The sequence below is a fragment of the Athene noctua genome, chromosome 3 (assembly GCF_965140245.1).
Source record: "Athene noctua chromosome 3, bAthNoc1.hap1.1, whole genome shotgun sequence".
Taxonomy (NCBI): domain Eukaryota; kingdom Metazoa; phylum Chordata; class Aves; order Strigiformes; family Strigidae; genus Athene; species Athene noctua.
The window spans coordinates 33,177,583-33,202,328 of NC_134039.1; the positions used below are offsets into that span (position 1 = coordinate 33,177,583).

At 44.5% G+C, this 24,746-nt stretch overlaps 5 protein-coding genes across 5 annotated transcripts; 2 read left to right on the top strand and 3 right to left on the bottom strand.

Moving 5' to 3' along the window:
* Nucleotides 1-359: 359 nt before the first annotated feature.
* Nucleotides 360-837, bottom strand: LOC141958580 (histone H2B 5). Its single transcript, XM_074901417.1, has one exon. The coding sequence runs from the start codon at nucleotides 774-776 to the stop codon at nucleotides 396-398; it is 381 nt and encodes a 126-aa protein (XP_074757518.1). The 5' UTR covers nucleotides 777-837; the 3' UTR covers nucleotides 360-395.
* A 193-nt stretch (nucleotides 838-1,030) lies between these two features.
* On the top strand, nucleotides 1,031-1,702 carry LOC141958581 (histone H2A-IV). The gene has a single exon (XM_074901418.1). It carries the CDS (start codon nucleotides 1,131-1,133, stop codon nucleotides 1,518-1,520), a length of 390 nt encoding a protein of 129 aa, XP_074757519.1. The 5' UTR covers nucleotides 1,031-1,130; the 3' UTR covers nucleotides 1,521-1,702.
* A 12,587-nt stretch (nucleotides 1,703-14,289) lies between these two features.
* Nucleotides 14,290-14,969, bottom strand: LOC141959149 (histone H2B 5). The gene has a single exon (XM_074902628.1). The coding sequence runs from the start codon at nucleotides 14,878-14,880 to the stop codon at nucleotides 14,500-14,502; it is 381 nt and encodes a 126-aa protein (XP_074758729.1). The 5' UTR covers nucleotides 14,881-14,969; the 3' UTR covers nucleotides 14,290-14,499.
* Nucleotides 14,970-15,154: 185 nt separating this feature from the next.
* Nucleotides 15,155-15,862, top strand: LOC141959148 (histone H2A-IV). Its single transcript, XM_074902627.1, has one exon. The coding sequence runs from the start codon at nucleotides 15,227-15,229 to the stop codon at nucleotides 15,614-15,616; it is 390 nt and encodes a 129-aa protein (XP_074758728.1). The 5' UTR covers nucleotides 15,155-15,226; the 3' UTR covers nucleotides 15,617-15,862.
* Nucleotides 15,863-16,004: 142 nt separating this feature from the next.
* On the bottom strand, nucleotides 16,005-17,293 carry LOC141959147 (histone H1-like). Its single transcript, XM_074902625.1, has one exon. It carries the CDS (start codon nucleotides 17,271-17,273, stop codon nucleotides 16,614-16,616), a length of 660 nt encoding a protein of 219 aa, XP_074758726.1. The 5' UTR covers nucleotides 17,274-17,293; the 3' UTR covers nucleotides 16,005-16,613.
* Between the last annotated feature and the right edge of the window lie 7,453 nt (nucleotides 17,294-24,746).

The following is a 24,746-nucleotide window of genomic DNA, read 5'->3' on the forward strand; positions in this document are numbered from 1 at the left end:
CAAGTGGTAGATGTTCTAATAGCGGTTACAGCGGGGTTCATAGCTAGGTTTCTGTTAGTAATAATTGCGAGGTCTTCCCGGTTGGAGAAATGCAGAAGCTTTTTCAAGTTACAACACATTTAACATGAACGTGCTTAGAATTGAGTGACAGATTGCACACCAAACACACCACAATGTTAAAGAAAGCTGTAATAGAACTTTACAGAAGCTATAGTTTGAAAAACTAAATAAGCCAAGATATAGTTAAAAAATATTTTGCTATAGCAATTTAATGTTGTCTAGCATAGAGGACTGGAGAATACTTTTTTTTACAGTGTTAGTGCACAGCCCTTTGACTGAAAAGGTGGGTGGCTCTGAAAAGAGCCTTTGGGTCGAGGTGGTCTGGCCGAGGCGGCTCACTTGGAGCTGGTGTACTTGGTGACGGCCTTGGTGCCCTCGGAGACAGCGTGCTTGGCCAGCTCGCCGGGCAGCAGGAGCCGCACGGCCGTCTGGATCTCCCGCGAGGTGATGGTGGAGCGCTTGTTGTAGTGCGCCAGGCGCGAGGCCTCGCCGGCGATGCGCTCGAAGATGTCGTTGACGAACGAGTTCATGATGCCCATGGCCTTGGACGAGATGCCCGTGTCGGGGTGCACCTGCTTCAGCACCTTGTACACGTAGATCGAGTAGCTCTCCTTGCGGCTCTTACGACGTTTCTTGTCGCCTTTCTTCTGCGTCTTGGTCACCGCCTTCTTGGAGCCCTTCTTGGGCGCGGGGGCGGACTTAGCCGGCTCGGGCATCGCAGCAAAAGCGCAGCTCTCACACACCACTCAACAACGACAGCAAACACCGTCTGATTCTCCCCCGTGGCCGCCTCTTTTATAGCAGCTCTTTCAAAGCAGCGGCTCGACAGCGTCGCATCACTATTGGTTGGCAGTCCTCCCGCGGGTCGTCACGCGGCGCTGAGCTTTTCGATTGGATACCTCTCGATTCTCGTTCCCATTGGCTGCCGAAACAACGCCTCGCCCGCGGCCTATCAGAGAGGGCGCCGCCGCTCCGCTGGGGCGGTATATAAGGAGGCGGCGGGGTGCGGCTGGGAGTAGGTGGTTGTTCGTGTGGTTTGTTTGTGGGTGTTTTTTTGCTGAATCGCTGTGATGTCCGGCCGCGGGAAGCAGGGCGGGAAGGCGCGGGCCAAGGCCAAGTCGCGCTCGTCGCGGGCCGGGCTGCAGTTCCCCGTGGGCCGCGTGCACCGGCTGCTGCGCAAGGGCAACTACGCGGAGCGGGTGGGCGCCGGCGCCCCGGTGTACTTGGCGGCCGTGCTGGAGTACCTGACGGCCGAGATCCTGGAGCTGGCGGGCAACGCGGCCCGCGACAACAAGAAGACGCGCATCATCCCCCGCCACCTGCAGCTGGCCATCCGCAACGACGAGGAGCTCAACAAGCTGCTGGGCAAGGTGACCATCGCGCAGGGCGGGGTGCTGCCCAACATCCAGGCCGTGCTGCTGCCCAAGAAGACCGACAGCCACAAGGCTAAAGCCAAGTGAACACGTCTAAGACTAATCAAGAAACGACAAAAAGGCTCTTTTCAGAGCCGCCCACAACTGTCATAAAGGGCTGAGTTCTGTATAGTTTTGGTTCTAGTGAATGCAAGCTGCAATGTGTAAGCTATGTTTAAGATGTTTGCTTCAACTACTCTGTTCTTTTTCTGCCTGAGTTTTTTTCAGATGTTTTGTTAATGCTGAATGCTACTTTGAAAGAAAGGAGTTGCTTTCACCAAGGATTTGAATTTCTTTAGTCTTTTTTCAGAACAATTCCTTTTTAAAAAATCTTTTTGTATTTTGAGGTAACAGGTTTATTTACTACTCTTGGTGCTATATGCAGTATTTATTAGAGAGTGATATGAACTGAAGACTATATCAAAGTTTTTTCTGTTCTGTAGGAAAGCATCAAAGAGTAGCTGATTGCTCTTGCAACTCTTCAAAGTTAGTGTTTTCAAACTCGGGGTGGGGGAGCAAAACACAAAAAACCCCTGATGAAATCACAGTCCTGGCAGTGAACCTAAATACGTTCTCTTGTAACAAGATGTTTTCTGTCTCTGGCCTGTTGTTGATTTCGAGTTTTTGCTGCATTTTAATGCTGTAACGTCAGAGTTCTGCTGGCTTTTCTTGGTTGTGTTAACTCCATAGAGCACTAGGGAAGGGTTTCAGGCAGGGCAGGGTTACCAGTATTCTCAGTGAACTGCCTCATGTAATATGCCACCACAGTGATGATTACTGTTACACTGGGAAGAGCATCATTAATTTTGATTTTATTTTTCTGGCACTACTAGCTGGATCCACCCATTTTTCTCCATGAGGTATGGGGAGTTTTGACTGTAGAGGCTGTTAACTTCTTGACTTTTTGTGGGCTTTTTTTTTTTCTATGGAGGTGGACATGTTCGGCAGATGGAGGAAGAAGCAGCCGATTCAATGTGAATGATAGAGCAAGCTTCAACTTTATTGAAAGAAATCACACCTTATATAAACACTCTACAATAATCATGCATGCTACTCACAAATCTATTGGGTACATCTAAAAGGCTACATTATAATATCCCAGCCCCTTGTGGCATTTCGGATATGTCACATCTTCCCTCTTCTGGCCTGCCTTTTTTTTCCCAAGGTTGTTTTTTTTACCATCGAGGCCATTGTGTACCTCAGTTTCCCTCTTTGTTAACATAACAGTCCTTTGTTAGCATAACTGTACCCTGGGTTTTTTCCTTTGTTTACCTCAGATGGCCGCAATCAGCTCCTGCAGAGACCCATGGCCTTGCTCTCTGCAAGCCATTCTCCAACAATTCCCCGTTTTTCTTTTTGTGCAGGCTGCACAAGCATAAATTTACTAATATTTCTCATTATACAACTATATGCTATTTTAATAATTACTACAATCAATAATACTATTCCTAATCACCACAATAAACTGTTAAGTTACCCTATCAAGTACAAAGCATCCCATACCAATGCAAGCGATATGACTAAATACTAAAAATAAACAGTGAGGAAAATATAGAATAGCACATTTAATTAATAGAAGTACTAACATTCAGATCCGCAATTGCTAGGGAACCCTGGATACAGTGAGAATTTAGAGTGCCCTTCCTTGCAAACTGGAAACCCTACGTGATGCGTCCATCCGTAGGTGAGGCATCCAAGTCGCTGCAAGCAGGTCCAGCCCTTAAAGCAACAGGCCAAAATAACTGGCAACTTCCTTTGAGCGGACACATCTGATTTCATCCTCCTGTTGGGTTCCACCTGGAGCCTGGCCACCACTCCATGGGGAAAACCAAGGGAGTTTCTAAATAAGGTTAAACACTTGAGCTCTTAATTCTTAATATTACTGAACAAAGAAAGTGGAATACATACATTCTTACAGCATCTTATCCTTATTAATAACTATTTTTTATCTAAAGTACATTTTGCACAAGTGACTAGTAAGCCTATGTATTTCATTAAGGAGTTATAATTACTGTTAGCATTTTCTCTTAAAAGAATTGGCAACTGTAGTGTAGTTTGTTCTGTTGCAGTAGCAAACATTACTTAGACATCCTGCTTAAAAGATCAGTCGAAGAGACCGCAAACTGTCAGCACAGGGGCACTCACAGCACCCACAGCTGGATCCTGAGTGCTGGCTGCCTCTCACCCTCAGATGTGGTTGCACACACCTTGCTGGTGACCATTGGAGATGAGACCTGTGGAGACACAAGCATAACCTCTTCCCCAGGTTATTAAAAGATATGGTCCTTCTCAGTTACCCCTTTCTAGGTTTTTGTTAACACTTGAGCTTTGCTCTGGACTTCTTGTTGATCTGGTATCTGTGATGAAAAAATGACACAATACTGGTGGCACCTGTAACACAGGGGAGATGTTTAAAAGGTTTGAAGAGATGGAGTCTTTCTGGTATTCAGGGCAAGTTGCAGTGATGTTTTTAGCTGGATGCCTTGATAAAGAAAACTGGTTTTGTATTGCTCTGGCATTCTGGTGGAAAAAATGCATGCGTTTTACAGCAGAGCAAATGGTTGACCTGGAGCCAAGATCTCTCCCCCCTTTTGTTTTTGCAAAAGCACTTTCAAGATCTGGCGTGCTCTTTCTATGATGGTTTGTCCTGTGGGGGAATGCAGTATACTTGCGATGCTTGTTAGCTATATGGTGAAGATCTTGTTCTGACTTCTCTGTAAGTACTTTGGGTGATGTCAGTGAAGGATCTTTTCACAAAATATCAAATAAGCTATGCAGATCATCATGAGTTAGGCCCACAACGGCTGTATCTAATTTATGGTTCCTAACAGTGTCTGTAAATCTTTTAAAGTCTTAATAACAGTTTTAAGTTGTTGCAGGACAGTACACACAGGTGATTCGGTTCACAAGGTTAGTGTCAGGGTGGGTTTCAGGGTGGGTTGTGCTACAGCGGTGATTAAGACAAATTTGAGTTCCTCATTGAGTCATACAGTTATGACCCCAAAATGCAATAGGGGTTTTCCAATATAAATGGATGAATATTTGCTACCCAATTTTCTGGGCGTCTTACATTAATGAGATCCTTGCTTTAAATTGTTACAGCATGACCACCAACCCTGAAAAGCATTTGAGTTACCAGAGCTAACAGCCAATCTGCTCACAGATATTATGGTTACATCTTCACCAGTATCTAAGATGCCTGTCAGCTCAACAGATTTTTTAGCTTTAACGAGAGTACATTTTACCAGAAGTTAACCTTGTGTCACTGTTTTAGTCCAAAAATATTTAAGGGGTACCTGCTGATCTAAATCCTGAGTAATTGTGGCTTCTTGGTATACTATTAGGGGGAGCCGCAGTAAAATAAGCAAGCTGAACAATTTTTGACCCTTTTGTTACAGAGCACAGGGGTACAGACCATAATTTTGATTTTTCTCTTCATAATCAGCATGTACAACCCCTGGTAAAACAAATGACTCCTGGTAAAACAGACAACCCCTGTAAGGTTGCAGATGATTTTTTAACAATATTTTCATTAGGCAGATGGTACAGAGGTGCACTTTCCCCACAGAGTATGCACCTAAATTCAAGACAAGAATCAACACAGAATTACTGCCTCCTGCTAGAGGAGGTATTGTACATGTAACACTGAGAACACTGAGCCCAAACAAACCGAAGCACCGAAGACCCAGCGGGCGGGCACTAGGACCCTGCAGTTCCTGGCCGGCCGCTTCCCTGGCCGGAGAACTCCGCAGCTGCAGCGGCCGCGTCTCACACACACACACATGGGCACACGAAGACGTCCCCCACACTCATTAGTGACACAACATAAAATGACAAATATTACAAATACGAGGACTCCATTAAGAACATATAAAGCCTGTGCTGTATAACCCTGCCGCTTTTGGCGGGGGGGGGGGGGTGCCGAGAGCGCAGTGCCGGGCTCAGCCGCAGGCGGCCGCTTCGCGGCGGGAGGGTCGGGGAGGCCACGGGCCGCCGCCGCCAGCTCCGAACGCTGAGCACAGAGATGTACACGCTCGATTTTCCAGATAGAGTACTGTGCCGGCGTGAATGACGGGTTTTTGGTTTTGTTTTTCTTAAAGGTGCTAGCCAATTTTTATGGGGCCAATCGATATCCCTGAGCCATCGCCTCCAGTACAGCTGTTGTAGTCTGAGTTTTTGCGGCCCGTTCATATTAATGCTTTTCTCTAAATCTTGAATAACAGAAAAATGTCGTTTTTCCCAACATGGCTGATGACTCGGCTCATAGCTTACAGGAGTTAAGAATTTTTCTTGCCATGTCCATATTCCCTTGCGCCAAGGTTTTTTTGCCTCACTTTTACCTACGGATCATTCTCAGTTAAGGGAGGACACAGACCAGACAGTCCAGATTCTTTTTCAGGATTTACAGCATCAGGGTCTAAAAGATTACCACACCATTCTGATTCTTTGAACAATAAATTTGGCTCTTTAAAGTGTCCCTTAGCCTTGCCCAGACCGATCAGCGCGGCTAAGTCTTTTATTAGACTTACTCCCCGCTTTCTAAAAAGCAAAAAGTTTTAGGACTACCTTTCGTTCAAATATTCCTGCCAGGGTGAAAATTCCTTAAGTTCCTTAAAATGCTGGATCGTGTAGCCAACGACCAGGTTCCTTAATTCCTTTAATTCCTTGGCCTTTCCTGGGTAAGTCCCCTACTGCGGCCTTTCTGGGGTAGCCCTTCTCGGAGTGAACACCTGCAGCTGGCGCTGAGGAGGTGGCAGCATTACCTTCCTACTCCAAGTCCGTTCCACCCTTCCGTTCGGTGGAAAAGCAGGGATCGGGTAATCCTGTTCGGTGCGCAACTTGCGGCGGGCAGAGGAAGCAAGCAGCCGATTCAATGTGAATGATAGAGCAAGCTTCAACTTTATTGAAAGAAATCACCCCTTATATAAACACTCTACAATAATCATGCATACTACTCACAAATCTATTAGGTACATGTAAAAGGCTACATTATAATATCCCAGCCCCTTGTGGCATTTCAGATATGTCACATCTTCCCTCTTCTGGCCTGCCTTTTCTTCCCAAGGTTGTTTTTTTTACCATCAAGGCCATTGTGTACCTCAGTTTCTCTCTTTGTTAACATAACAGTCCTGTGTTAGCATAACTGTACCCTGGGTTTTTTCCTTTGTTTACCTCAGATGGCCGCAATCAGCTCCTGCAGAGACCCATGGCCTTGCTCTCTGCAAGCCATTCTCCAACAGACTGATCTTGGTGATCAGCTGGGTGACACAAGAAACAGGAGTGATTTTCAACATTATCAGTTTTTCCCATCCCTGTCCTGCAATACAGGGAAGAGTGATATGGGCTAACATATCCGTGGACCTGGTGTTCACAGTTTAGCGTTCCAAAGATTAAGTGATATGTTTACCCATCTACAGGGGAGGGAAGTTTCCACTCCTCTCTGTGTCTGTGTTTGTTCCACATAATGAAACTGTCATCTACATATTGGAACCTCTGGGAATTATAGCAAAAATGAGAAAGTGTCCTGTGAAACCCTTTGTGTACATGTGCATCATCTTGATGTTGTGTGAGGGGATTTAAATTCTATTTTCTAGACTGTAGAAACTTTCAAGAGGAAAATCTTTTGGGTGACTTTCCCTTTCAAATGAATGCTCTGTTATCAACAGCACAAATGCAATGTTACAGAAGAAACAGTATTCAATATTATTATTGTCATTATTCCTCTTACTTCCCTGTTGTTGAATGAATGAGCATCATGTAGCTCTAGTTTCAAATCATGCATCTGGGAAACAAAGCCTTAAAATAACTATACAGCTATGTGAGGTCTAAGCTTTGAAGGGCCACAGGATCTCAAATGTATATCATACAGCCCGACACTCTCATGAAGATGTTTCATAGATGTGGTTTACTAAAACTGGGGTAAGTGGGCAGATTGGTTCTGAAAATATAAATATTTCTTAAGTCAAATGTGAAAACCTGCAGTCTTCTATAAGTGGCACAGATGGATTACTAGTGATTTCATTAAATTATATATTGGTCTAGGTTGGAAAGCACCTTAAATACCATCTACTTCCAACCCCCTTGCTGTGGACAGGGACACCTTCCATTAAACCAGGTTGCTCAAAGCCCCATCCAAACTGGCCTTGAACACTGCCAGGGAGGGGGCAGCCACAACTTCTCTGGGCAACCTGTGCCAGTGCCTCACCACTGTCACAGGAAATAATTTCTTCCTTATATCTAACCTAAATCTACCCTCTTACAGTTTAAAACCCTAACCCTTCATCCTATCCCTACACTCTCTGATAAAGAGTCCCTCTCCATCTTTCCTGTAGACCCCCTTTAATTAGTGGAAGGCTGCTATATGGTCTCCCCAGAGCCTTCTCTTGCCCAGGGTGAACAACCCCAATTCTCTCAGCTTTCCTCACAGTGGAGGTGCTCCAGTCCCCTGATCATCTTTGTGGCCTTCATCTGATCCAGCTCAAGCAGGTCCATGTCCTCTTACTTTGGAGGCCCCAGAGCTGGATGCAGTACGGCAGGTGGGTTCTCACGAGAGTGGAGAAGAGGAGGACAATCCCCTCCCTCGATCTGCTGGCCACAGTTCTCTTGATGTAGCCCAGGGTGTGGTTGGTTTGGGGACTGTGAGCACACATTGCTGGCTCATAGTCGGTTTTTCTTCCATTACTACCCCAAGTCCTTCTCCGCAGGGCTGCTCTCAACCCACCCATGGCTCAGCCTGCATTTATGCTTGGGATTGCCCCAGCCCATGTGCAGGTCCTTGCACTTGGACTTGTTGAATTTCATGAGATTTGCACGGTCCCACCTCAACATTAACTTTTGCAACTGCAGAAGAGGAGATGAAGGTGAAAACGCCTGTTGATCAAGAGACAAAAGAGAAATCTGCCTCTTCTAGCCAGTGTGAATGGGACCACTTAGCAACTCTGACGAGCCGGCACTCCGGGCGGCCTGGCAAGAGGCAGCACATTCCCCGCCGCTCCGCCCCACCCCCCCCGCGAGTCCGTCTCCCGCGCAGGTCGGTGGGGGCTGGTGGGGTACCCGCACGACACATCCCTCTTCAGCCATCATGCTTGAGGAAAAGGGAGACGTGAGATGTTGCGGACCGCGCCATGGCACCCGGCTTCTTAGCTGGCTGTACATTGAAACGAATTGATTGTGTACTAATTTGTTTTGTTCCTCGATGTGCAGTGTGTTTCTTGAGTGAGGAAAGCAGAAAAAGAAGCAAAACACTCAAAGAGCTTTTAGTGTCCACTAAGCAGTATTAGTTTTACTGTGTGATTTAATCCCACGAGTTTAGTTTGTGTAATTTGGCTAAAGACGAGTTATCGCTGCAGCGGGTGGCAGATAATGGAGCGGACAATCCCCACCAGGACCTCTCGTTTCTCCAGCGACGACGACGAAACCTTCTGGGTTCGTCGGTCCGGCCGTAGCAAGCGGAGATTTTCCTGCTCCCCGCGGCGGTACCGGAGACGGGGATTTTAAGACAGATCCGCCTCCAGGGGGGGAGGGACCCGGGGTCCATTGCGAGCGAGTCGAAGGAAAGAGCGCGGTGTAACAGGGAGGTAAGTGGAGAAGAGAAGCAGGGAGGAAGGGAGGCAGGGCTGGGCAGAGGGGATGGGGGTGTGGCTGAGGGGGCTGCTCTGCAGCATCCTCCAACGTCTCGCACTGCAAGAGGCGCCTGGGGGCAGCGAGGAGAAGGCAAAGAAAAGAGGCGCATATCTCCGGGAAGGGTAGAGCAGGGCCCCGGATTTTGAAATCCAGAAACAAGCTAGTTCCTTTTCACTTTTTCTCCAATGAAAGTATTTTTAACTCTCATTGTCGAGAAATAAACCTATAGGGTAAGCGGAAGAGTCCACGTTACTCAGTTCAGATAAATGCTGTGAATACAACCTCAATTCTTCTGAAGCTTCCTGATGTCCCTTGTTGTTTATACCCTGTGTCATTTCCTGCTGAGAAATATGATCTGTTATGCAAACATTCTTAAGTGGAAAATACTATAGAAATGAAAAAATAGTAAAGGACTTACCTGCCTGGTATTATGAAAAAGGTTTCATCACTCTGATTGTCTTTATCAACATTTTAGAAACCGTCATTGTTTGATTTCTGTCCCGTCAATAAATGCACAATTAGAAGCTGCTATTATAAGTCCAAAACACAACACATCCCATGAGGTTTTGCATGACATTTAAGTATCGGTTAAGGCTAAAACTCCAGGAGTTAAATACACCTTACACACATGTGACCATTTTACTTCTTCCATGAGAATTGTACCAGCGATTTCAAAAGGCAGCATTTAAAAACTCCTGCATGTAGGGAATGGAACCGATTCAGTTAAACTGTCTGGGCTTCTTGAGCCAGCTCAGCTGAGCCCGGACACCCGGGTTTGGCTGTGATGAGCTAAGCCCGGTCTGCTGGTGCTTGGAGGACAGGAGGAGGCAGCCCTGTTTAAAGACTTATCTCGATGTGTAGAAATATTGGGACTGTCGTTCCTATGGTAATTCTTGTCCTCTTTTGTAACCGGTATAATTAAAGAAGCTAACCTTGCTTCCTTGTGTCCCAATCACACAAAGCAAAAAAGCTATCATGCGAAGTGTTCAGAATGTTTCATGTTTCAGTGGCTACTACTTGCTACAAAAGAAAAAGAGGATGGACAGAACAGATACATGTATTTCTTCATAGCTCTGATGTGGCACAAAGGTAGTGCAAGATCCTTTATTTTCTCTGAAGTCCAAATTGCAGCTGTAACTTGCCGTGTGTGCCCTCTTAAATTGGCAATTATTTATTTCATTTTCCCATGTCCCTTTCCAGTACAAAAACTACATTAAATGAAAGTAGAACTGCAAGTATAAAGAAGTTGTGGATTTTACTGGTGATGCAAATTCCAAGCTGTCCTCATACTTCCTTCAGAAACTACTTATTTTCTGGTTTTAAAATGCAAGTATGTCCAGAATTGCTTCCTGAGCTTTTCTGTGTTAAAAAATTAATGGAAGAACCTTTGTGATTAATACTTAATATAATTTAGAACCACCTCTCCATCAGGATGGGCTGTCAAATAATTTAGTTCACTTCAGCCACCAAAGAAACCCAACACAAAACCTAAAAACCCCTTTCCACCTTTCCCCAGTCCCAGAGGAAAGAGCCACCCTGGCTCATTGCAATGCTTCTTCCTTGCAGGTATGTGAGCCGGGAAGGGGAAAAGGGTGTTCCCAGCTGCATTTCCCTCTACTTCCAGCCCTCTTCTCCAGTGAGATTTGTGTCATGTCTTGAGCTGTGCTGGGCTCTGTTATGACACTACCTCAAGACCAGGTTTTTGGTGACCAAGAACTCAATTTTTTCCTTTCCAGTCTGAACCAGGCACATTTTTACTACTGGCCAAAAACTTTACATCAAGGTGAATATGAGGCCAAATCTTTTTCATAGCTGCAGTTAATACTTTCTCCCTCAATACTAATTATTTTGAAATATATTCTTTTCTATTACAACTGGAAAAGAAAGTCTCTGGGAAACTAACACAGCAATAATGTGCCCTGTGTCTTGAGTAATTATAATCTCTGGCCATTAGGAAAAAACAATTTGATTTCATATGTAGGTGAGCAGTTATTGATTTACTCAATTAAAAAAAAAAAAAAAAAAAAAAGATCAGGAGGTAGTAAAAAATTACTACAGCCTGTGTGTGATTTGTTCAGGTTTTAGATCAGGTGTATGTCATCCATTTCTTGTTTCTAATGCACAGTGCAGTCAGTTAACTAGAGAATATACAGTTATTAGTTTACCCAAACTTTTGCAGAAATAAAAGCACATATTTTTTAAAAAATATTATTAATAAATATAAATTCTACTGTAGGTATACTGATCTAGAGAAGGTATGTCTTTCCAAAAGGCTATTAAGTATATTATTCTATTTAAAATAAGATAAGGGAACTTTTTGTAACTGTTGGACTGTTCAGTATTCTTGATGGCTGGTTATTCTCTCAACTGTAATGTAACTCTGATAATTTGTTATACAGAAGGTTGCTGATATAAAAAAAAAAAAAATCCAAATTAACAAAATTATTTGTATAACAAAAAATAAATATACCATATATTGAATAAAGATGTATTTTGAAGATAGGCATGGAGAGTAGATAAAAATACAGCACAAAGGGCCTGTTTAAAGATAATGTATTTTTGCACTTCCCAGTATCGATAATTGTTAGGATTAATAGCCCTGTTTAGTACTAGAAGCTAAAGTACTTGAAATCTTAGGCGGGAAGAGCTGACCAAAGGTAAACTTTTTGATAAAAATAATGCTGCAGACAGAACTACCTGCAACTGTCAGATGCAAAAAGAATGAAGATCAGTACCAAGGAAACAATAACAGAATGAAGTAACTTCAGAAGGCAACAAGCCTAGTGACCGAGAAAACCAGTAAGAAATCAAGAGATCACTAACTAGAATTAAGTGTTTGGACTCAGGGATTGGGCAAAGGTGGTATGGGTGTAATTGGGGAGCATGATCTGCAGTAGGTATCCCTCTTTGGAGGCACCCAGCTTGAGCTGCCCTGCATGTCAGATAAATAAACCACTTATTTATTCAGCAGATTGGAGACTTATCTTCTTTGAGCAGGAACATAGGGCTGAGACCTATTGAGGTGGTATGTGTATAATTCCTGTTATGGTCTATGTAGTGATGGTATAATTCCTGATACACCAGGATAACGTACTTGAATACTGTGCCATCTGACCCTTGCTGAGTGAAGTCATCTGGATAAAGTGGATTTAAAAATACAAAGAACACTGTTTGAACTGAATAGGAAAAAACATTAAAGAACATGAATCATGGAAGAATATGCTGTCATATAATTTTATATTCCCACTATTGTCTTTATTAATTTTGAATGTTCATCATCCTGTGGGATGAAATTGATATGTTTACTGTTCTTGCCAAGCTTAAATCCTCCTACTTTTAACTTCAGTGAAAAGAACAAGGACACAACATTTTCTGTGGTCATTGGTTTTTGTCATTTCAGACACTTTGGTCTCAACACTGGTAGAAAAATAATGCATGTGTTATAATCAGATCTGATGATGTGTGTGTACAATAGAAATGCTGTCTGCACATTATAGCCCCCTAGTTTGCCTTATCATTCATACAGAGATTGGAAGAAGAAATCATAAGCAGCATTTTCTTTTCTGTAGAGTTAAGAGTTTCATGAGCCTAGAAATAATTTCACATATTTGAAAGAGCCTTTCTGAAAAAAAACCCACCCCCCCTGAAATTTATGTGAAAGCTATGTTAATGAAGTGTGCAGCATGGAGCATAAAAAGGCAGGAAATGCAAAAAGAATGTTTATGGATACCTGCACTGGGACACCAAAGGGTACCACCAAGCTCCTACTTTAACACAATCAACAGCGATGCCCTGTGATAGCTCTAGTTTGAACTAAGGATTTTTTAAATTTTTTTTTTAGTACAATGTAACTGAATTTGACTTTTATATGTCTGATTATAGAGAATAACAGGCACTGACAAATTCTTTTGATGATCACGATCACTGTGAAAATATGAGCACTTTGAGTACATGATGTTTTCTAGGGTCCCTTGCTTGTGACCCACACATCCCCTCCCACAAAACTCCAGAATACACCATGGTTTAGTTATCTTTTTAGATACCAGACATATACAGAGGCCTAGAATATGAAAACTATGTTTTAGAATTTGCATTAAGGCACTTGCAGAGCAGATCTATAAACACTATTTGAAGCTGCTGAGGAATGGAGCATGGAAGATGCCTCTTTGCCCTGGATATCTGAAATCCAATCTGATAGGTTCCCATCTGCCTTTAAGATGAAATTAACTTTGATTGTTTGGTGGCAGATTTAAGAGACACCTGGTGCCTGTCTCTGTACCATCAAAAAACATGCAGTCAGTAATAGAAAGGTTGACTTTTGGGATTATATGGTCTCGGTATGAATTAAGTGGGTTCAGCAATCTACAGCATCTGCTTGGAATTCAGTCTTATTCAGACCCATTTTGAAAGAAGAGGTTAATGGCTTTGGTCTGCACCTATGGCAGTATCTAATTACCTAAGAATGTGATGGAGTGATTCAGAAAGCCTGTGAGTTGAGGCTGAAGACTTTAGGGCTGATTAGTGGGTATATAACAAACTCTGATAGTTTATGACATCAGCCCACAGTGGCTAGTTTCTTCCTTTCAATACGATTAATGACCTATGAACACAAGAATGGTTGGGTAGGTATGAAATAATATTAATCTTCATTTGGTGTTTTTAGCTACAAGCGGAATATTCTCTACGTAAAATGGTTGTAGGGAGAAGCTATGTGTGTTACTGTAAAAGTCATGTGCACAGTAGAAATATTAAGAAACCTGCTGAAGACAAATAACTTCCAGAAAGGACTTCTGTGTTGTATTAATAATCGGGCTATTGGTAACAGCTTACTACGAATAAATGTCCTTTGTTACTAACGTCTTTTACAGTATAGTACATATCTCTTACTTCTGCTAAAAAAAAAAACAAAACAAAACAAAACAAAAAAACCAAACAAAAAAACCCCAACCAAATGCAAGAAGACTGAGCACCATCAAGCGGTAGATGTTGTAATAGCGGTTACATCAGGGTTCATGGCTAAGTTTCTGTTAGTAATAATTGGGAAGACCTTGCAATTAGAAAACTGCAGAATCCTTTTCTCCTTCAAGTTACAATACATATAACATGAACGTGTTTAGAATTAAGTGGTGGACTGTACAACTTACATACCACAATCTTAAAAGAAATTTGGAATAGAACTGTAAATTAGGAAAATAACACCTAGAAAAATACAATAAAGATGTAGTTTAAAAAATTTTACAACAGCAATTTAATGTTCCCTGACACACAAAATCGGTAAGACTTAAATTCATAAAAAGGAATGAAAGTAGAAAGACTTTTGCATATTAAGTGCACAGCCCTTTGACTGAAAAGGTGGGTGGCTCTGAAAAGAGCCTTTGGGTCGAGGTGGTCTGGCCGAGGCGGCTCACTTGGAGCTGGTGTACTTGGTGACGGCCTTGGTGCCCTCGGAGACAGCGTGCTTGGCCAGCTCGCCGGGCAGCAGGAGCCGCACGGCCGTCTGGATCTCCCGCGAGGTGATGGTGGAGCGCTTGTTGTAGTGCGCCAGGCGCGAGGCCTCGCCGGCGATGCGCTCGAAGATGTCGTTGACGAACGAGTTCATGATGCCCATGGCCTTGGACGAGATGCCCGTGTCGGGGTGCACCTGCTTCAGCACCTTGTACACGTAGATCGAGTAGCTCTCCTTGCGGCTCTTACGACGTTTCTTGTCGCCTTTCTTCTGCGTCTTGGTCACCGCCTTCTTGGAGCCCTTCTTGGGCGCGGGGGCGGACTTAGCCGGCTCGGGCATCGCAGCAAAAGCGCAGCTCTCAAAATCAAGCCACCACAAAAAAATACCAGAGTGGAAATGAGAATTAGGGGGAAGTAACCGCGTGCCACGTATTTATAGTTCCTTTATGCAAATTTATAGCATTTAGTGTGTGTACTCTCATTGGTCAGAACACAACAACGAGTCCTTGCTTCCTTGTAGCCGTTTTTTATTGGTTAGAATTCGATCCACCTTATCATTGGCTGCCCAGAGGAGACCTACTTCTCAGCCTATCAGCGAAGGCACGAGGTGGGGAAGAGACGCTATAGCTCAGGAGAGCCCGTGGGTTGCTGCGACTCGCAGCTGACAGTTCTTAGGAGCGATCGAGATGTCCGGCCGCGGGAAGCAGGGCGGGAAGGCGCGGGCCAAGGCCAAGTCGCGCTCGTCGCGGGCCGGGCTGCAGTTCCCCGTGGGCCGCGTGCACCGGCTGCTGCGCAAGGGCAACTACGCGGAGCGGGTGGGCGCCGGCGCCCCGGTGTACCTGGCGGCCGTGCTGGAGTACCTGACGGCCGAGATCCTGGAGCTGGCGGGCAACGCGGCCCGCGACAACAAGAAGACGCGCATCATCCCCCGCCACCTGCAGCTGGCCATCCGCAACGACGAGGAGCTCAACAAGCTGCTGGGCAAGGTGACCATCGCGCAGGGCGGGGTGCTGCCCAACATCCAGGCCGTGCTGCTGCCCAAGAAGACCGACAGCCACAAGGCTAAAGCCAAGTGAACCCAAAGAGGAGGCGACCCCGTTGTCTCTTCCGGAGAAAATAATCTAAAGGCTCTTTTCAGAGCCACCCACAAAATCATAAAGAGAGCTCACTTATCCGTACTGTACTAGTTCAGCTTTACATGAATTACTCAACTCGAGTGGTTTTGTTTTTCTGCATGTTTATTAACCGTATTTTTTGCTTTGTGATAGTAGCATCGCTTTCCGTGTTTTCGTTAACACAAAATGTCCTCCCAAAACAAGTTACTCCTTGTGTGGATTGTTTTTCGTTTAGTTCTTAAGCCAGAGAAAACAGGAACACGATTTAGGCTAGAGCTCCTGTCCCTCCCCCCCTTCCGCGTTTCTTTTCTAGAGTGGCTGAAACAGCACCGGAGAGGCGTAATCGTCTTCGGGGAAAAGGGAGGGGAGGGAGGGGGGAAGGGGCAGAGGGCCGTACTCTCCGCTGGCCAATCCTTGGTCAGGGCGGGCTTTTTCAATAGTTAAAGATCTTTCTCATCGGGAACAAAAGAAATGGGAGAGCTCAGGGCTTTTTTCGCGTCATTAAAGGAATCTTCCCCTCCTCCCCCAAATATACAAAACCTTTTAAGAGACACTTTAAGAGAAATAATACAATAGACGTGGCTCAGTAGTAGCATGCCTGACAATTGCATTACTTTTGTTATAAAATATTATCTTAAAAAAACATACATCCATTTTTTATGAAATCATTATTATAAAACATTGCTTCCCGGTAATCAAACCAATTACTCGGCAAAAAAAGATGTATAAGCCTACACTTCTCTAATACCGCCGCGTTATACCGTGCTCATTAGCGCTTGTTCCGGTAATCGTAGGGGAAAAAAGCCACAATTGACTTCTGACGACTTACGAATTACTGGATCCTTGCTGCAGATTACGGACAATCTCGGTGCCTCAGCTCCTTTCGAGAAAGTGTGGGTGGCTCTTAAAAGAGCCGTTGGATAACAGAATAGATAGAGCAAGACTCTTCTGGTAAAATTTACTTCTTTTTGGGCGCCGCCTTCTTCGCCTTGGCCGCTTTAGGCTTGGCAGCCTTCGGTTTCGCTGCCTTGGGCTTCACCGCCTTCGCCTTCGCCGGGCTCTTCGCCGCCTTCTTGGGGCGCCCTGCCTTGGCCGCTTTCTTAGGGCTCTTGGCCGCTTTCTTGGCCGCGGCGGCCGCCGGCTTCTTCGCTTTCTTGGGGCTCTTCTTCACCGCCGCCGCTTTCTTGGGCTTCTTGGCGGCGCTGGCAGGCTTCTTGGCTGCCGGCTTCTTGGACTTGGCTGCGGCCACCCGCTTCTTGGGGGCTTTTTCCTTCACCTCCCCAGGTTTCTTGTTCAGGCGGAAAGACCCGGAGGCGCCCGTGCCCTTGGTCTGCACCAGAGTACCTTTGCTGACGAGACTCTTGAGCCCCAGCTTGATACGGCTGTTGTTCTTCTCCACATCGTAGCCGCCGGCGGCCAGCGCCTTCTTGAGCGCGGCGAGGGAGAGCCCCTTGCGCTCCTTGGAGGCGGACACGGCCTTGGTGATCAGCTCGGTGACGCTGGGCCCCGCCGGCTTGCGGGCTTTGGAGCCGCCCGCTGCCTTCTTCGGCTTCTTGGCGGCGGCCTTGGCGCCGGGCGCGGGCGCATCGGGGGCGGCGGCGGGAGCGGTCTCGGACATTGCGGCGACGTCCTCTGCGGAGCAGCCGAACACAATTGGGCTGGCGCGGGTCAGATGCTCGTATTTTTAGAGAGGAGCCGCGCGGTGATTGGTGCGTTGCAGAGCCCGCCCCGCTGCACGGACGGGGAGCCCTTCGGTGTGCTCGATTTGTGTTTCTTTGGAGCAACAAAAGTGTATTTTCCTCGGAATTTCTGCTACCAAATCGGCCCATTTTCCCGAGGAGGGATGAGAAGAGCAGGTACTTGCGTTCGGGAGAGTTTCCAGCCGTAAACACGCAGGCTGAGTTAAAGGAGAAGCGATAAATCCCGTGTGCTGCTCCTGAAGAGACCTCTGAAGAGAGAAACTTTTGTTTTTCCTTGCAAATTAAAAATTTCCTTTTGATATAAATGTTACATCAACGGCTCAGTCTGATTCTTTAGAGGGTTTTCTTGGTGTTAAAGTTGAAATTTGCCGATTTAAAGCTATTTTGACAGTTTAAACTGATTTTGAAGAGGAGGAAGTAACACAAACTCCCCTTTCAGCTCTGAATATGGATTAAGAACCGGTTCCTTTGACCATGTGTTTTACCTCCTAAAACGCTAAAGTGTAGTGAAATAGTGTCTCGTACAACCTCCTATTGCAGTTTTTATAGAGCCATAAGCAATTTGTCAATATCTGGAGATTTATGAACATACAGTTGTTTTATTTTGTCTTCCTGATATTGCAGTAGAAGGGAGGCAAACTTACCCTGCTACCTTGTGTTGGGTGTTTTCTTTCTTTTGTTTGTTTTCCAGATGAATTCCTATACCAATTATTAAGTAAATGAAGCTATTTGATTTTCATACTGTATTTCAATTTCAAGTAAACAGTTATTTTATATCTGATGTTACAAAACTGAAGCTTTGTAAAAGAAAGCAATCTCCTAAACTTCTGATGATATTTACTGAAATTATCTTTGTCTCTGGTAATTTAAGATGTGCAAGGACTAGCATAGCAGTCTAGTAGTTATGTCCTCTTCCTGCCCAGAGGATATTATCTTGTTATGTATTTTCTCTAATATTAGTAGAATTTAATATCATAATACTGTGGGGGTTTTTTTACACATCTCACACAATATGTCTACACAAAGATTTATCTAAAGACAATTCTGAATCCAGTTCCCACTCTAAATAAAACCCACCTAATTCTTCCTTACACATTTTACAGCTATCACTGAAATAAGGAAATGCTTTCTGGACAAAAACTAGAACACTTTGTGATACCCTGAATTTTAACAAGGGGAGAGGTAGGCCATAGGTCATTCCTAAAGAACCAGGAAGAATTCAGTCAATATTAATATCTGGTGGAAGATGATGTAATGTGCTGAAGAGAACAGAGCTCTGGAATAATCGTTCATTAATATGTACCTGATTATAATTAAGTATATTATATATTGCCTTTTGTAGTTGTTTAAGAATCAGAAAGACTACACTTCAGCCCTACCCTCTGATTTCCTTTGATATTACCAGGTATAACAGATGATGTGAATAGAGTATTTAAGTACATGTTAGCAGCCAAAATTTCAGATTGTATGAATAGGTACTTTTGGGTAAGTGTAATCCTATTTCCACCTCATTGTTTCATTTACAGTGTCTGTTTTGAAAATATTTAATGCATATATAGCATGAAAACATTTTAGTTTGCTGTAAAATTGGGTTTCAGTGAATATGAAACTATAAACAAATGCAATTAAGAGAAAAATTGGAACCTGCACCCAAGAATAAAAAAATCACAAAAAACGTTGCAGGAAAAGTGAACCTGAGCTCTGTAATAGTTCAGCGGGAAGATAACTGAGGCAAGGAAGGGCTAATGAAATTGGGACTTTCAGTGGTTTTTTTGTAAAAGGTATGTAACATGAAATAAAGATATAGAAATGATATAAAGATATAGACTGTTACAAATTACCAAAACCGAAGTAAAATAAATAAATAAATATATATATATATATATAATTTTTTTAAGCCTGTATCTTATATGTGTTTGTAAATCAATGAATGAGACTTTCCATTGACTTGACTACATAGTGAAATAAAGTAGCAATGGAGGGAGGAGATGACATTTAGCAGGTACTAAGGCACTTCAAAGCACATAGCCAGAGAAAAAGCATAGACCATGAGTGACGTGGCAGGAAAATGAAAACTCATGTTGCCTACACTTGTTATTATGAGCTCATACACATTTACTTCAATAACCTTCACCGGATTTAAATACTCCAGCCCTCAGTTGTGGCTTCACAAAGTGTTGATTCACATTTACTGGTGGCTCAAATTGAGGTGGCTAAACTGATCACCATTGCAGTTGTCTGCCTGACTTTTCTCCCAACAGTTGCTACCCTCTCCCTGTTCCCAGCAGGAACAGCTAATAATATGTAGAGCAGCTTCTGATCTCCAGGAGTAACAGTCTATTATTTTAAAATAAACTGAAGTAACTGCAGAAATTTCATGACACAGAGAGAAACCGATCTTTCTTCTTTAATGGCATTTCAGCAGAGAGATAAAATAACTTTAGCGATGTAGAACTGCTGCTTGGAACATGTGTTCTTCTCTACATGAAAGAAATACATGCAGGAACAACATTTTTGAAAGTTAAGGTGCGTTTGGCAATTTAAAAAAGAAGTTTGCAGTCAGAGCAGATAGTTTAGAAAGAAGAGACACACGCACTCAGGCAAAGAAAAAATGTGGTGAAGGATTATATAAAAGGCAGGAATGGCAGTTTCACCTCAAGCTGAGCAAATGAGAAAAGGAAATAATCTCCTTATAGGTATAGGATATTGAAGAAAAACTTCAGGAGGAGGGTGCCACATAGACTCTGACATGCAGTTTGGCTTTCACAATGAGACAGGAGAGGGATAGACTGTAATGTCTGCTACATCTGAATGACTTAAATCCTTGTCACCTCATGGGCACCCAAGCAGGCCACAGTACATGACAAACCTGCACAAGACTGCAAGGTGAACCTGCAAGTCACTTCCCTTCAGATACCCAGGTCTGTCCAATTTCTGAAGTTATCTATTAAGACCCCTTGGCATAAGCAAAGAGGCACTCAAACTGTCGCCAGAGGTGGCACTGCACTTCAGAGCTATCAAACGTTCCCATCTCCAGTTTAGGACCTGCCAGTACTTGTTCCTAAGAAAATGAGCTCTGGGTTATATTTAGATATGTTTTTAATAATGAGAGGTAGCTTGGTAGTTGTTGTTCTTCAAGCAATTTTGTTAGGAGGGGTTATCATGAGAGCTAGCCACACAAATAGGACTAAGGGGTTGCTCTGCCTGCAGTAGGTGAGTCCCGTGGTCAGTCATTCTTAGCTGGAGGACTCTTCAGAGAGACATGGATTTGATGGATGGACCACTTGGTAGATAAGGAATCGGATGGGTGGTTGCACTCAAAGAGTCGTGGTCAATGACTCGATGTGCGAGTGAAAAGCAGTGACAAGTGGTGTTACTTGGGGGTCAGTATAAGGACCAATGATGTTTAACATCTTTGTTGGCAACATACACAGCGGGGTTGAGTGCACCCTCAGTAAGTTTGCTGACGACACCAAGCTGTGTGGTGCGACGCTGGAGGGAAGGGATGCGCCATCCAGAGGGACCTGGTCTGACTTGAGAGGTGGGACCGTGCAAACCTCATGAAGTTCAACAAGGCCAAGTGCAAGGTCCTGCGCATGGGTTGGGGCAATCTGAAGCACAAATACAGGCTGGGTGATGAGTGGATTGAGAGCAGCCCTGCGGAGAAGGGCTTGGGGGTATTGGTGTATGGAAAACTGATTATGAGCCAGCAATGTGCACTCACAGCCCAGAAAACCAACTGTATCCTGGGCTGCATCAAGGGACATGTGGCCAGCAGGTCGAGGGAGGGGATTCTCCCCCTCTGCTCCACTCTTGTGAGACCCCGCCTGCAGTACTGCATTCAGATCTGGAGCCCCCAGTATAAGAAGGACATGGACCTGCTCAAGCAGATCTAGAGGATGGCCACGAAAATGATCAGGGGGCTGGAGCACCTTCCCTATGAGTTCAAGCTGAGAGAGCTGGGGTTCTTCAGCCTGAAGAAGCGAAGGCTGCAGGGAGACCTTATAGCAGCCTTCCAGTACTCAGGGGGCCTACAAGAAAGATGGGGAGGGACTCTTTTATCAGGGAGTCCCTGACAGAGATGAGAGGTAAGGGTTTTAAACTGAAAGTGGGTACATTTAGGTTAGATATAAGGAATAAATTATTTACTGTGAGGATTGTGAAACACTGGAACAGGTTGCCCAGAGAAGTGGTGGATGACCCCCTCCCTGGAAGTGTTCAGGGCCAGGTTGGACGGGGCTTTGAGCAACCTGATCTACTGAAAGATGTCCCTGCCCATGGCAGGGGGGTTGGAACTAGATGATCTTTAAGGTTCCTTCTAACCCAAACCATTCTGTGAATCTGTGATTCTTAGTATGGCTGGTAAGCCTGTGCACTACAGCCCCTTTCCTTCCTTCAGGAGACAATTTCCAGAGAGATTTAGGTGAGAACCCTTACATTATGTGCTGCACTCCCTCATACACGTTCCAAAGGAAGGAGGTGTAAATACTTCCTGCAACCATGATTACACTCCTATTACAGTGTTACACCCATGCCTTACTTGCCCTCAGTGACTTCAATCTTCAAATGTTACAAATGTAATAACTCACGTGATCAAACCAGCCAGCACAGTTTAGCAGCTTTTAACCCTCAGCTAAACAATTTTAAAGTGGTACCTACCAAACTACAAACTCGTTGCAGCTCAGCAAACAAGTCTCTGCCTACATAAGACTAATGTTGCTGCTGTTGTTACGACTCCTAAGTGTACAGAGGCCACACAAGGCCTTTTAAATCCGGTGTATAGCTGAGCATCTGTAGTGGGCAGGACAAATAGGGTAGGGCAGCGGATGACTGTCCCTGTAGACTCAGCTTCCTGGAATGTTGCACGCTCCTCCCTGTACTCTTGGTTAAGGGTTGGGGCACCTCCTGTGGCCTCCCTTCATCACTGACATGGCATGTCATCTGGGAATTGAAAAACCTATAGTCCAAACCCTGGATACGTCTGTAGGTAGGAGGCACTGTGAAAGATGCCCTTCTTGGGAAAGTGAAAAAAAAACAGCAAAAATGCAGGGGGCCGAGACTCTTCCCAGAACAGCTAATGAGGAAAAAAAGATGCACTCTCTACTCCATGGGAGGTTAACACATTTTTACTTTTCTTACACACAGGCAAAGGAAAGGTCCTCACTGTCAGTCAGATAAAAAAGAACAGAATTATTTATGTCTTTAAGTACTTTGGTCTTCTTAAACTAACCTAAAGCAATTGACAAACTCTCTTCTGGACCACCCTGGCATGCTTTGACCGTATGCATCAACCAGCAATTGAGGTGCTCAGGTCCTGAGACAAATTGTCCATGAGAGGAAAGAAACATCAGCAGAAGCTCCATCAGCCAAAGAAATCATCTTCTCCTGAACGGATAGTGCTTCTATTTCACCTACATTTAATAGTGAATTCCGCCGAGGAATTGGGCCACCACAGTGTCCTTTCAGAGCAGCCTCTCCAACAGCACTGAAGCCTGGCTGCTCAGACCAGTGAGCAGCTCACACGGTGATGCTGTGGACAAGTCACTCTTCCTCCCCACAACACGCCAGCAGTTCTGCGTGCTTTCTGCTTCCCGCCCTTTCCTATTTGTGTGCCAGTGCTCCCTGTGACTGCTGGTAAGATGGACGGAGCAATGTGACCAATGTACACGTCCCCATCCACTCCAGCCAGAACTCTCTTTGGTACCTATGAACGGACAAATTGTTCTGGAGCATGCAGTGAATATGCAGCTGGTCTGCAACCTACCACCTCCCTGGCTGGTGACACTCCAGGCACAGATGTGACAGGCTTCCATGTCATTTGGGTTGTCAGGCAAGCCATTTTTTTGCCCCACAGGCAAAATGATGATGGTGGCACCCAGACACAGTGTAGACTGGAATTCTGCTATCACTGAGAGCCAAAGCACTGTGTCACACACCATGTGAAGGTGCTCTCGTTAAGTGATGCTGCCTTGCTGGTTTTCTTCAGCGGAGGGGTGTGGGGGTGAAGCAGGTATTGGCTCCAGATAAGGTTATTTGTGCCATCTTTCTAGAGCAGGAGTATCACAAGGTAGCACTTGGGTGCCAGCAATATAGGCTGGCTGTCTTCCTATAGAAGGGAGCAAAAAAGGTTTTGAAGACTTGTTCAGTGTGTAAGTGTGCTGGGCTGTAGCTTATGTTTTTTACGGCACATGCTTTGTAGCTGTGCAGTCATGGGCTGGTGCCAGAGCAGCACTGTCCTTGGTTAGGATGTCATCCAGCCTGCCAGCGGCGCTGGAAGGGCCAGCTGGTGCCCGGATTTACAATATACAATTGTAAATATACAATTACAAAGTACAACATACAAATGAGGCCAGTCATTCAACACCTCTGCTATCAGACAGTTAGGAAGTCAGAAATCTGGCTTCAAAGTCTTATGAGAGTATGCGTATAGTGTGGGCACACTGAAGAAGAATACATTTCACCTATTTTGCCTGCAGCTTGCCTGCTATGATCTGGTCCCAGTAAGAAGCATTGGCTTCCATAAAAATTCTGTCAAGTCTAAATCTTGGTCTTCCTGACATAGTTTTTTTCTGGCTTGGACACTGAAAATGCGATCAAGTTTTGGCTGATTCATGCATGAAATGAGGAGTAGAATAACAAGTTTAACTTCTGTGTGCCGTTTGAGATTAGTAGTTTGTACCATCTTAACATCTAATTGCACAGTTAACAAGAGACTAGCCCACAAGGCCAGCAGTTGATGAAAAGGAAAGGTTCTTACACTTGAAAAGTGTTTGGGTTTAGGTTTTTCTTTTTTTCATGTTACAACACATGCTTATTCTCCTAACATGGTGAATGGTCTTAGTTCTGGGGGTTTTGTCACCTCCTTCTCCCTAGCGTAGCGGGGTCAACAGGTTATGGTCTCTTCAGTGTTGAAGGAGACACTCGCCCTGTTGAGCTAGTATCAGGGACACATGAGCCATAAGTCTGGACAGAGGAAGAATAAAGAGCATAGTAGTAGAACTTGTTCCTGCAGTTAGGAATATCAGCGTGGATCCAGAGTGGGGAGAAATGAATGTGCTGCCCTTAGAATTGCATTCCAGACCAAGACTTATGATCATAACACTGGAAGAACTGAATAACTCACGGGAAACTTCCTCCTGGACCAATATACCATCTGTGAGAGAGGCCAGTGGGAAAAAAAAAAAAAAAAAAGCAAAAAAAAAAGCATAAAATCAACAGCTGGTATCTCATCAAAATGATCTCTTAGGTCCTGGTGATTCATAGGCCAGAGCCTTACCAGATCAGAGGGGATGACTTTGAATTGGAGAACCCTGAATGGATTTTTCTTCTGTGTGTTTATTGATTGCTTTCTCTGGACATAATATCGCTCATTTTTCGTGCTTTAGTATGTG